The sequence below is a fragment of the Nelumbo lutea genome, chromosome 4 (genome assembly GCF_056320005.1).
Source record: "Nelumbo lutea isolate HS-2025 chromosome 4, American lotus-T2T, whole genome shotgun sequence".
Taxonomy (NCBI): domain Eukaryota; kingdom Viridiplantae; phylum Streptophyta; class Magnoliopsida; order Proteales; family Nelumbonaceae; genus Nelumbo; species Nelumbo lutea.
In genome coordinates, this window is record NC_142687.1 from 96,576,049 (window position 1) to 96,589,940 (window position 13,892).

Consider the following 13,892-nt stretch of genomic DNA (forward strand, 5'->3'; position numbering starts at 1 on the left):
ATTTTAATTCCCCAATTTATAAATTAATTAATTACTAATACATTTTTTAATAATACACCTCATCATATATTAATTTTAATTTAATATTAATGTTATTAATGTAGGTAGTGGTGATCCCGATCATGGAGCACCAGAAAGAACATAACAACCCTAGGATGATAGTTCTCTATGATTTTATCATCAATGTCAACAACCTTGGAACTAATTGGGAATTTTATTTATTGGGCTCTTCTTGGCCCTAGCCCTTAGGATAGCTGAAGCCCAAGCCTAATTTCAGCCAGGCTTCACTGTATAAGCATGTATGGGTTGGATATATATATATATGCATGTATGTGTGTGTGTATGTATGTATGTATATGCACATTTATGTCAAGATTTAGTATAGGCTAATTGACCAATTTGAGCTCGGCTTAGGCGCAAACCCAACTTAATTACATCAAATTTCAGTGTAAGCTTGGTATGGGTTGGATAGATTGGGCTTGACCTCAGGCTCAATCTAGGATGGAGTAATAGGCCCAATTTGCACCCCGTAGGCAGAAAAACCTATATTTGAAGGACACCAAAAGTGAAAAATCTTGGCTAGGGCTGTTTTAAAGCTTCCTAACATATGACCACACTTAGATTTTTAGAAAAAAAAAACATTTAATGTTAACAAACAGCAAAGGATTACAACCAGATTAGTCCAAAAAAAGGAGAAAACCAAATAACCTCCTGATCAAATGACTTGCTTCAAGAAGGCAGGGAGTGTACTAAAATATTTAAGCTCCTAGCAATATGACAAAAAATAACAGTATCCAGAAAAGAGGAAACAAAATCAATATCATCTACAAGATCAAGGAATCATATAAGAGTTTCCATTCAACCCCAAAATAGCCACCGAAGAATCAGATTTCAACTGCTTATCACAAAGATATTTAGCTCTCATAACTCTAACCCAAAGAGCAGAACCCACTTAGATCTTTTGGGCCATATTTGGTTCGCTACTTTGGGCAAGAATGAATAACATTATGAAAATTGGTTTATGGGAATATGGATACCCATTTGTACCCTAATAATTTGCACAGAACCCATCTATTGGGGGGGGGGGGGGTGTTATCTAGCATGGATGAGAAATTAGTGGATGTTCACACCACACATTTTGACTCTATGTATCTCATATATAGTTTATGAAGTGATTTACACAATCGATCATAAGTGTGTATAATTTATATAATAAACAAATTGAAAAAAAAGTCTTTGACAATTGAATATTAACAAAAAAATATTAATTTCAACAAAAATGATAATAAAATAATTTAAAAAATAAATATTTTTATTTTATTGATAAAAATATTAAAAAATAATATTTAAACAAACAAAATAACGAATTATTGCAAGATTAGCATAACATCAAACTATTTATACAAACTAACAAATTTGTTTCTAACAAATCTAATGATATACCGGTGGTGGAGAGTGAAAGTATGGTGGTTAGACTACGTTCGAGGGTCTCATTGAAAGACGAAGGAAGATTGTGTGCAGGAGGTAGGTTTGGAGGCTAGGGCAAATGGAAGTGATAAGGCGACAATATAGAATGATTGAATGATCAAATGATAATGGATGCATTATGAGGTGGTCTCTTATTTATAAGGGGAGATCTTGAGGTCCCTAAAAAAACCAAAAGTGTTTGATTCCCATTAGGAAAAAGAATATTGGATTCGTTGTTGATCATTAAGGAGCATTGATAGGGTTTTGCCACATGTCTTATGAGACCTCTCAAGGATTGGCTTTCATTTCGTCTAAGGATTCTCATAATCCGCGTGTGCTACTCCCTTTTGTGATCCATTCAACGGACGTGGCATTAGTGACTTAATCATTTAGCAAGCATACTTTTACTAAACCTACGTGGTGCCATACCATGCACGTAACTTAAGGTTGCACGTGTAGTCGATACCTATTTCCATTTCATAGTGATCCCGCAATTTTGTAATGATCTCGGGTTCATCGTAAAATTGTACGTATCCAAAGTTTATCCTAAAACTTCGCATATCCGAGGTTTATCGCAGAATCGTGCGCATCTAAGGTCCATCGCGAGTTCTCATTAACCAGATTTCATCACAAGTCCTCTTAAGTATCCGTTTGTCTCAATTGTGCGACAAATTATACATTCATTGCAGTCGTCCAATGGATTATAAGCTCATCACAAGTAGTTGATGGGTTGTGAACTCATCGTAGGGGTCTATGAGGTACCAATTCGATTTCCCCTGTATTCTGATGTTCTCAACGATCACTATGTACCAATAGAGAGATTCGGTGGAACACAGCGGTATAGATCTTTGGGGGTGGAGACCTTCAATGGTAATGTATAGGGTCTAGAGGATGATGTGGAGCAAGGTATTAAAAATGAACTTGGACCAACTCTATTCATGAGAAAATACTATTGATGATAATTTGAAGTATGGAAAGGGCCGATCGATGATATAATATGGACTGATCCCGTCTAGGACCAACCGAATAGGAAATTCATCATGTGGCGTGAGCTGAAACGGTCCACCAAGGAGATTGTGACATTATGTATCTGATGCAAGTATCAAGTATGGAAACAAGACGGCAAGATGTGTAACAAGAAATCCGGAGTGGAGTCCTCCTCGGACCGTTATGGAATCCGGGTTATATGGATTCTGGAGCATATAAAATTTGGACATTTTTGTTTCACTCATGTCATATAGATTTTGGAGTGATCTTGAACTTCTTGGACTTGCTAACAAAGGACAACTCCCTGCTGGGAAAAGAGCTAAAAACGGCAATGCAAACAAAATAGCGTCATCCACACTCAATCTCCTCTTTATCATCTGATCCTGCTGCCTGAAGTCTGTAGAGAAATTTGCTTCCCGAGAAATTAGACGACGGATGTCCATCAGAAAGCTCAACAAAGAAATCTGAACTCAGGCCATGCCCCAGAATTTTCCTACCCTGACACTCATCTTAAATTCGTAATGCCTTCTTTAGTGTAGTGACTACTGACGGAGATAGCCATGGACGGAATTCTCAGACAACATTAAAATAGTAACTGTGAATCCAATACCCAGTAGGTCAAAAAACCACTCTCAATTGCCTTTGAATACCCCTCTGTTTTGAAGTCTATTCCACTCCGCAGGATCAGCACTGCCACTGCGGCGTGGCAGAGTATTATTGCTAGCTGGTTGGTGGCTGCCTCCATGTACGAAACATCCTTTTGCTACAAAAGAGCTTGCCTCTCAGCTTCTCTCATACAATACCCAAGTATTTCTGGTTTCTCACCCCTTTTTTTTGACTCTTGATTATCGTAACATCCTTCTAGGAAATCAATGTTATGTAAAGTTCTGAGAAGAAATCGCTCAAAATATATAAAAGATTTCTCCTTTCACCCATGTCCCATCTTTTTCCCCCTCCCCGGGGCTTAAGTCACTGTCTTCACAATCAAACAGCAGTTAGACTATGTTGCATCAGGCTGAAGTCCGTCTACCATTAAGAACCAGGGAAAATAAATAATAGAAATTAGAGCAAATTGAGTATATGATTCCGATCAGACTAGTTTTGCTGAAGGACTGAGCTCGAATGTTAGGTGGGCTCCGATAACAGACGGGGATTGGTGGCCTGGTGGGTATGGGTGAATTAACATTTAAATATCAAACGGTTCAAGGTCGAGGGATTACTCCATATCCCCTTTCCAACTGGTCTGATGATCCAACGTAACAAGTTGCATCTCTAATTATTGAGTGCCATCGAATATAAACTTCAACACCCTTTTTATACATGGATTCTCTGATAGTCTTTCAATCCGTCAAAATAACGACCCAATATTGCTGCTTCCTGTAATATGGATACTGGAAAAACATTTACATTATGGCACAAAAACCATGGAAAATACATCAACTTGGTAGCAAAAAGCACAAAACCATGTAAATACATTAACTTGGTAGAAGAGAAGATAAACAAAATTCATTTAACCCATCCTACATTGCTGCTTCGTGCAAGTCCAAGTGATTGTACAAGGATACGAGCCGAGTTTAACAGTAAAATTACATCAAAAAGGTATTCTGTTGATTTTCTCCTGTTCTTTTCTGAGTGAGATTTTACAAAATTCTCTACCGACCTAGATGTTAGACCAACGTGTGACCGCTTCAACAAAATCAGTCATCTCCTCTGTTTTCAAGTATGTGGATGATAGTAATCTATTTATAGGCTATTCTTAGAAATAACTTCGCCAAATTTCACAAACCACTGAGCATCTGAACTGTTGTTATCTTGCTGCTGATGCTGATTCTGCTTTCCTTCCTTGTTCACCACAAACTGGGTATAGTTGAAAGGCTTTGGAAGGGCTGTGCAAGGTTTCGAGCTTAGAGGTGGCAACAAGGAGACCAGAACCCGTGAGACTTCGTGCATGGTCGGTCTGTCAGATGGGTGCCTCTTTGTGCACAGCAGCGCAAGTTGAAAGGTCTTCCTAACAGCGCCCATGTCCATGCATGTCACAGATACCTCTGGATCAACAGCCTCCATCACTGTATTGTCATCTGCTTTCGACAGTATCTGAACCACAAAAACCCCATTTAATGATGTTCGATATATCAACAACACAGGAAGCAAATTAAAATAACCAAAATAAGGTCTACAGACCAGTTGATGCAAGTTGGACTCGTTGTCAACAGCCTTCTTCCCTGTCAGCAGCTCCAAAAGAACAATCCCAAAGCTGTAAACATCCGACTTCTCGTTCAACCGGGAGGTGCGTGCATACTCTGGATCAATATAGCCAATTGTACCCATTACAAAAGTAGAGGCATGGGTTTTCGCAGATGAAATGCACTTGGCAATCCCAAAATCAGAGAGATGTGCTTCGAAGTTCTCATCAAGAAGGATGTTTGAGGATTTAACATCTCTGTGGATAATCCTTGGGTTGCAGTCATGGTGGAGGTAGGCAAGTCCTTGAGCAGCTCCAACTGCTATTTTCAGCCTCGTGTCCCAGTCAAGTTTAACCTTCTTTGATGGTCCTGCTAGCACAAAGATACAGAAATTATCACCAAGTTCCATCAATAAATGCATAAAAGAAAGAACCACTTCACATAAGGAAAAACAGAAACAAGAGAACAAAGACACTAAACCATCTAACCATGAAGGAGATCCCAGAGGGACCCATTTTCCATGTAATCATAGAAGAGGAGGTTTCCATGTGGGGAGAGTGAATAGCCATGCAAGCTCACAAGGTTTCTGTGTTTAATGCTGCCAATGGTTTCTAGTTCAGTCTCAAACTCTCCAAAGTTGTGCGGATACTGAGTGTAAAGTCGCTTGATGGCAATGGGCTTGGAATTCTTTAGTACACATTTGTAAACAGTGCTTGAAGCACCATAGCCAATTATGTATTTCTCACTCAAATCTTCTGTAATCCTCATGATATCTTCATAGGTGTGAATAGCCATGTCCATGTGAAGTATGACAAGTTTTGGAGGACCTGGAATGAGAAGGAACAAAATTAAATGAGCATTTCAAGGGGAACAAAACTAAGTTCAACACATTAGTAATAGACTAGTATCCTTGAAAGTAAACATGCCTTGCATAGTTCTGTTCGATCCCTTCAGGAATTCATTCTGTAGGCTGGCTCTATAAATTGCAACTACAATCATTGAGACTACCATCACACAGCCTAATGTTATACAGACAATAGCAGCTCTGGAAGAAATGGCTGCAAGAAAAATATATCAACTCAACGAGGACTCCAACCAACAATGGAGTAGGAAAGCTGACACGCATAATACAAAACCATCATATAATGACAATACCTTTCGATTCTCGCACATACAGTCCACATAATGACCCCATCCAGTACCCACACAACAATGGGTTTCCCAAGAAACTGATCACCATAAAAAGAATAGAATGAAACTTATTCAACCAATAAGTGAAATGTATAATTGAATATCAACGCACCTTTCCGGTGGAAACCTTGTATAGTTTCGGGTAGGAGGAATAACACCTGATAAATTGTTATAAGAGATGTTCCTGCATCCAATAGTTGTCAGTGGTGAAAATGCTTTCAGAAAAACCAGAGTTAAAAGTATAGTTAAGAAACTCACAGATTTACAAGGCTGAAACAATTGGTTAACTGAGGTGGAATTCCACCATGAAGGTTGTTGTTGTTCAGAATACTAGGAGCAGCGAACAGAAAAAAATAATACCAAGACAATTAATAACCACCATAAATAAATAAAATACAACCTACTCTAATAAATAATTAGACAGAAACTCACAGGGCAACAATGTTTTGCAATTGACCCAACTCTTCAGGGATTGCACCAGAGAGATTGTTGAACGACATATCACTACACAAGGTCAAACCAAGATGGTAATTACAAGTGAGACATCCAAAACTATGACCTGAAAATAAAATCTGAAAATGATGTAGAAAAGAAATGAAAAATATATAACTAACATAATTTGGATACTTCTGAGATTTGCAAATTCTACTGGCAGAGGCCCATCGAGATGATTTCTGCTCAAGTTCCTACAGGGCACAGATAGAGAACTTAAATTAAATAATATTTCCGCAAGTCCTTATGGTTTGATTTCTAATACCAATTCACCACGTACAGGGTTAGAAGATGCTCAAGATCACCAATAGAAGATGGAACAGGTCCTGAGAAATCATTACTAGATAGATCCCTGGATAATGTAAATGAGGCAGCAATTGTCAACTAGACGCTGTTAAGATAAAACCAAAAATAGCAATGTAACAACTCTCAACTCACAGTGTATCAAGATTGATGATTCTTCCCAATTGAACAGGTATCCCGCCTTTGAAATTATTAGAAGACAGGTTCCTGCAATTGAAGTTGTCAAGTGCCAGGGCAATGAGCATCATTTTTTTTTGACAAGCAATAACTATCTAATTTTGCCAGATCCACAATACGAGGGAAGTCCAAACTCACATATAGGTTAAGCTCTCTAGATTCTGAAATCCAGAAGGAATGGAACCACTTAGCCTATTACCATGCACATTACTGAACAAAAGAAAAGCATATTCAGCCACATGTTCATTACACATTCACAATACAAAGAGAGAAAAATTGTGGTCTCACAATTGGTTGAGAGCCGAACAAGAGCTGATGTTTCGTGGGATGGGTCCTTCAAGATTGTTATTTGCAAGATTTCTGGAACATGGAATGTACAAAGCCTCACTTGAATTAACCAATAATGAAAGACAAAAAATACAAGGTATCGAAACAAGACAGGAGAAGCTTACAGTTCAAATAGTTCTTCCAACTTCCCAAGTTCTGCAGGAATTCCACCAACCAGCTCATTATCATTCAGCTGCCTGCACATCATGTGGATTATCGGTTCCTAAACAAGAGTACTTTATCCACATGCAGAAAAATTATAAATTGGAATGCACACTTACAAATAGCTAAGTTTTGACATATTCCCCAGCTCAGGTGGAACTTTTCCAGTAAGCTTGTTTCCATGCAAGTACCTGTACGTCATCATCCACCATGATGTATTTATGGTATATAACAATGAAAACCAAGGAGATTTACAAGTATGCTGCTAAGGTCATTGAGCTCACAATTTCCCTGTATACGACAGATTGCCAAGTATTGGTGGAATTGGACCAACCAGTTCATTCTCACTTAAATCACTGAAGAACAAAATGAAAAGGAGAAAGATAGAAACACCATGACTAACAGAACTTTCTGACAAACAAATCATCAAAAGAACGGATCATCAAAAGAACATGCCACTTACAGAACCGCAAGAGCCTGCATTAGACCAATAACTTCAGGAATCTTCCCTGTAAGCCTGTTACCTTGAAGGGACCTAGCATGGGAAAAGACCAGCTTTAAAACACTGATGACAGGACCACAAACACAATCATTAACACCAAGTAAGAATTGGAACAAGGCATACAAGGTGGCCACTTGTAAGAAACCAATATTGTAAGGAATTTCCCCAGTAATCTGGTTGTACGAAATATCCCTGCAATTTAAGGAACATACAGAATTGAGTGTAATGCGACATGTAAAGGCAGCAAGGTACAAGATGGACATGATTTAAGAAACATACAGGATTTCAAAACTAGTACAGTTTCCAATGCTATCAGGGATTGTTCCTGTAAGGTTATTCCCCCTCACATCACTGTAACGAGAAAATAGAGATTTAAGCTTAAACATTCAGAACTATAATGGGTAATAAGAACATTGTTTGGTAGTACAGACTACAGAGCATACTCACAAATACCAAAGGCCAGTCAATTGGCACATATCAGGGGACAACGTTCCAGTCAATGAGTTGCCTCGCAACCCCCTGCAAAAAAGAATCATGACGTTGGAGAATCAATTTACCAAGGAAAAAATGAAAGATAAAACGTCATCAAATCACAAAAAAGAAACATGGGTCGGAGACTCGGAAGAAACCAATGCTCACAGATATTGCAGAACTTCGTTCCAATAGATTAACCTGGGTATTTCACCTGTAAGCTGGTTCTGGGCAAGATCCCTGAAAATACAGGTTACAAGTTTATAACATAATAGAAAGGTAGGTTATCAGACCTGAAGAGCACGACAATTTAGAAGTAGACACAATACACTTAAGATTAGGTTAACTCACAGAGTTTTGAGATTTGGAATCTGAGACAAGGTTGAAGGTATTGGGCCCGTCAATTGATTATTCTTCAAAATCCTGCATTAAAAGATTAATGATGCTGCATATTCTTGCACAAAGGACTCTATTTCATTTAGAACTAGATATCCTCGGGAGCACGCAGTATAACTTACAAATCTTCAAGCTGTTTGAGTTTGGAGATTGAGAAAGGAATATCACCATAAAGAGAATTACTGGACAAGTCCCTGATCACAAGAGAAGAGCCCACATGGTCGTCAATCTTCACAAATTACATTCCCATTGAATTAAAACTCGGAAGAGAAGGTCAAACTGATTTGAGGCGAGAAATTACAGAGTTTTAAGAGAAACGCAGTTGCCAATCTCATCTGGGATTTGCCCGGTTAATCTATTTCCTTTCAAGTCTCTGCCCATAAATAAATAAAAGAAGCTAACATACATGCAAAAAGAAAGCGAGTGAGATTAGGAAGATAAAAGGGGGGGAAAAGCGTACAAGATCTGCAAAACCTTCAGGCCTCCAATGGAGGGTGAAATCTCCCCACCCATATTCAAATTCGACAGGTTCCTGTGGAGAGAAAAGATAGATAAAATAAGCAAGCAGGAAAAGGTTTAAAAAGGAAAAAGTTGAGATAGAAAGATCTTTGAATGGTAAACCTACAGAGACACAACAGAGAAAGTAATGTTATCGCAATTGACGCCTCGCCAAGAACAGTGATCCTCGTTGCGCGCAGCATCCCAGTCAAGAAGCACGTTGGCTACATTGCTAAAAGAAGCCTTAATCGACATGAGCGCATTTCCTGCACGATTATGCCACTTAAGCACACAGTAATCTACAATATTATTTAGGAATTTAAACAGAGAAGAATAAAAGCCGGAGCAATGGTAACTACTAAGGAGCTAGAGTAAAATACAGAGTTCATACGCTCACAAATAGTTGAACGTTCAAAGATTAATAAAAATGGGCACCACAATATCTAGAAAAAAGGGATACAACAGGCCAACATTTCCATAGTTTCGTTGTTCCTTTTCTTTTCAGCTGCTGTAAAGCGAGTTGGGCAACTTGCTGCACCCAGTTTCTCTGTTGAGAAAGCTTACAGAGCTTAAAAGGTTCATCATGCGAGCTACGAAGCATTTAGAGTTTTTAAACGGTGAAGCAGAGCGAGAAATAACAAAAAGTTAAAAGGAGAGAAGGAACCCACCTTCGTCGGAGAGTGGTTGAACAACCTGGAAGAAAAGAAAGAGCATGGCCATTACTGAGAGAATAGAAAACTTGTTCTGCAACAGCGCTCTGTTTTCCATTGTCGAACCGAAAATAAGAGAAAGAAAAAGAGGTAGAAGCAATGAGAAATTGGGTTTAATATGGAGAAATGCAGAGACGGGTGCAACTGCAAGCAGGGAAGAAGACGGGGGCCATTTGCAATTCCAGAGAGAGAAGAGTGATGAGGTGAGGACAGGCTTTTGGCGTGAACTGTAAGGATGGAGAGAGAGAGTGAGAGGTGGGGTGTGTTTATGTGTTATTAAGAGAGGGAAAATAGTAAACGGCGGTGAGGCGACGTTAGTGATTGACGTTGGCAGCGACCGTCGATCGTACTTCCGTTTCCCCAAGTGGTGTTACAATCAGAACAACTTGGCCACGGGACAGCCAGGTTCTACAGTAAATTGAGTGAGACATAGAGGAGGAGTGGACTGAGGAGGAGTCTCTCTCTGTGTCTGTGACTCTCCCGTCTCTCTCTCTCTCTCTTTATAACTTTTTTTTGGTAATCAAATTTCTTTCTGAGCTGATTTCAATCGTACGGTTAAGAAGAGAGAGAGGACGAGCGTAAAGTGTGGCTGATTGATACCGGAAAGGGGGGCGAAGATAGAAATGGAAGTGTGTAGGGAGGCAGGCAGGCAAGAGGCAAAGCTTGTTGGGACACTTCACACTTGGGAATTGCAATCGGAAACACGGCGACAGATAAAAGGTCTCTGGTGCTGGAGGGGCCTCTCTCTCTCTCTCTCTCCCTCTCCTATTTGTTGTTTGTTTCAACATCAACGCTGTATTATGCAATTCTTCTGTTTTTGCAACTCTTTTGGCTGTTAGTTCTCATGAATTCCTTTTTTTTTTTTTTCACTTTAAATATTATTTTTGCTTTTCTTCTCGATAAAAGAAAGAATTTCATTGCTAATAGATGATTGGCGCTGCATCGAGAGCAGAGCAGAGCACAGAGCACAGAGCACAGTCTTAGAACTTAAAAAAACTGTTGCGTTCAGCGGCGGCATCGGTAGCATGCAGACTTGCTCAAGTTTGAGAATATTTATTTCTTTTTGAAAATAAGGGTACGTTTGGTATGCAATGGAAATCGGAATTGGAATCGAAATCTTTGACATCTGAATTGGAATGGTATTCTCATTATCTGTTTGGTTTATACAAGAATAGAAATGAAAATTAAAATCAACAAGAATGAAATTTTATTTCTAAGAAAAGGAATGAGAGAATGCCATTTCAACCGAATGAAAACAATATTCTAATTCTGCCCAACTAAACGGTTGGAATCCGAATAGCCCATTCTGATTCCAATTCCGGGCCCAAATGCTTATTATTCATAACCATTGAAATAAAAACACTTATTCTAAATAAGAATAAGAATAAGATAAATATTGTGATAGACAAATTAGGGTTATAGTGTAACTTGGTTGGGTTAGGATTGGAATTTTATCAAAATTTTAGTGAACCAAATTTGAGATCGGACCTTAAAATTTGTGTTTTTAATTCCTCGTTAATCCAGTCGGTTTTTTTTTCCTCGAATCCAGCTGGTTGAATCATTCCAATCTTCACTGGGCCAAGATTTTGGATCCAATTTTTTTTTTTTTATAAAATCTGAAAAATAATTAAAATTATTGCTTTTATCAACAACCAAATGACCAATTGGTGACCCATGACTCAAGGTAAAAACAGTTAACCTCCGGGTTGATTTTTAAAATTTCAAATCGCAGTTGATCCAGATAGTTGGGCCATTTGACTTGGGAATTGTTCAGTCAATCAGTTTTGTTTTATCTTAAATTCGGTTATTAACAAAAAATCATTGAATCGACCAATAATCCATTAACCCGAATGATCCATTTAACCCGTTCAATAATTTGTAACCATTTTTTAATTTTAATTTATTTTGTCAGAATGGACCAAAAACCGATAGCCAAAACGATTCATTCTGAATTATTTTTTAAAACATTGCTTCAAACAATACAAAAATGTTAATTCGAATCAACCCGAGTTGCATTTATAGGGCCATCACAGTAAAAAAAAGAAATAAGTACTTATTAAATTATCATTTAAAAATAAACTCGAATTTTGAATTTCTCGAATAAATACTATTTCCAGAACAAATAATTATTTTGTACTTATTTCCAAAACGTCGGTGAACAGTTATTCGTGTGGTATCGACCATCGATCCAAAATAAGTACCTAATCAGATAAACACTTATCTTAATCACTCCAAGCTTAATAAAAAAGTAAATCAAAGGATCAGGAGGTAGAAGGGGGTCTTTGCGTAGTTTTACTTTTACAACTCTATCACCCTCTTTTCCCACTCTATATGGACTACGGAAGATTAGCTAGCTGAGGCACCTATGCCCTAATAAATAAAAGAAGGACACGTGGCAATGAGTCACACAACCCATGTCTGAAAATTGACAGTTATTAGCTGCGGGTGCAGCCAAAACCCGGCAATTTCTGCGCTGGTAGCTGCCGTCATTTTGCCGTCTCCGTCAGTCAATGCCGGTCTATTCTATCATACTTCCCTTTTCATCGACTGACGGCGTGAGCCTACGCTGCCGCTTTTTGTTCCTACTTTGGACTCTGCACCAACGTCTAGATATAGGTAGGGCCTGCCCTATGCCTACGCATTCAATTCTGATTCAGCCTCTCTATTATTCACTTTTATTCGGAGAAAAGGGCAGACGAGATTTTGGCTTTTGGAGGGCATTTCCCAATTCCCCTTTTATCGAGGGAGAGTTTTTCACTTTTGCAGACACTGGCCACGGTCTGAGGAGTGGGGCCTAGCTAGTTGGGTTGTAGGACCCTCTTCAGTCTTAACTTGCCACGTGGATTATTCATTATCTGTACGATTCCCCATCTACAAAAAATAGTCATCATGATCAAACCAACGCATGCATTTGCATTTGATTCAGGCATCGTTTTCAGAGCCTCCTAAGTGTTTTATCATTTGTGTGCTGATTTAAGAACGCTGATCTTGGATTATGGCCCAATTAATATATAGATTTTCGAACCCATATCCAAGTTTTATGGAAATGGCATATCCACGTGTCCATTAACGTTTGGTGGACACGTGGACCAACAGGATTGCGAATTTCAGTAGACATGTCCCATCATTATTATAGACACGTGTACATGAACGACAACGTAACACCACGTTGCCACACTATATCTGTAACACAGAAATACAAACAAAACAAAATGTTGTATTTATTTATGGGATTGGCTTGTGTACGAGGCGTAACACCGAAAGCAGTCATGTGGTGGACTGTCGGGGCCTCTAACTTACCACTTGGGGTGGGGGATAGCAAGCATATCAACATTTGAAAACACTCATGATCTGCTACCTACAAATTATTTACACATCCTTATCCATAGGGCACCGGCACCTTGCATTGAGAACATCTCGTCGAAATGACTAGGGAGATATTCTCGATGTAAAGTTGTAATGTCTTATGAGTAGAAATATGAAAACATTTGTGTGTAGCAGATCCAACCCGGTTAAAAGACCTCAACTTCCATCAAAACAATGTTAAAGCATTAAACGCACTTAAAATTAGGGTTGCTCACGGACCTATTTTTGAAACTAAACTGGTATTACCGATTTTTAGAAAAATCAATTACTAAAATCGAATCGAAATCGATCGATTAATCGGTTAATTAATTCGGTTTATTAACTTTTCAGTTTTTTATATTTATAATATATATTTTAAAATATATATATAGATATTGTTTTTCTATATTAGTTAACCAAAATCGAATTGATACTTTCAATTTTTTTAAAATACAGAACCAAAACTGAATCAACTAATTTAATTAACCAAAATTTCAATTTCGATTTATCTTAGAATTTTTCGGTTCTGTATAAGTTTTTAGTTTTTCATGCTCACCCCTACTTCAAACAAATTATATCTAATCACAATAAAAACTGTCCCAATATGCTTTCAATATTATGTATGTTCACACATTAACCATGAGATTGAGGCCCACCATAACTCTAAGACCAATCATGCCT

The 13,892-nt window shown here is 38.3% G+C and overlaps 1 protein-coding gene across 1 annotated transcript; it reads right to left on the reverse strand.

Annotated features, from left to right (window-relative positions):
* Window positions 1-3,834: 3,834 nt before the first annotated feature.
* Window positions 3,835-10,655, reverse strand: ERL1 (ERECTA-like 1). Its single transcript, XM_088941673.1, has 27 exons — window positions 9,825-10,655; window positions 9,284-9,422; window positions 9,119-9,190; window positions 8,960-9,031; window positions 8,781-8,852; window positions 8,614-8,685; window positions 8,431-8,502; window positions 8,239-8,310; window positions 8,071-8,142; window positions 7,915-7,983; window positions 7,753-7,824; window positions 7,574-7,645; window positions 7,409-7,480; window positions 7,253-7,324; window positions 7,089-7,160; window positions 6,939-7,010; window positions 6,759-6,830; window positions 6,601-6,672; window positions 6,443-6,514; window positions 6,261-6,332; window positions 6,087-6,158; window positions 5,941-6,012; window positions 5,793-5,866; window positions 5,564-5,695; window positions 5,126-5,464; window positions 4,636-5,006; window positions 3,835-4,548 (listed from the first exon to the last, which is right to left on the reverse strand). Exons 1-27 carry the CDS (start codon window positions 9,922-9,924, stop codon window positions 4,198-4,200), a joined length of 2,943 nt encoding a protein of 980 aa, XP_088797799.1. The 5' UTR covers window positions 9,925-10,655; the 3' UTR covers window positions 3,835-4,197.
* Between the last annotated feature and the right edge of the window lie 3,237 nt (window positions 10,656-13,892).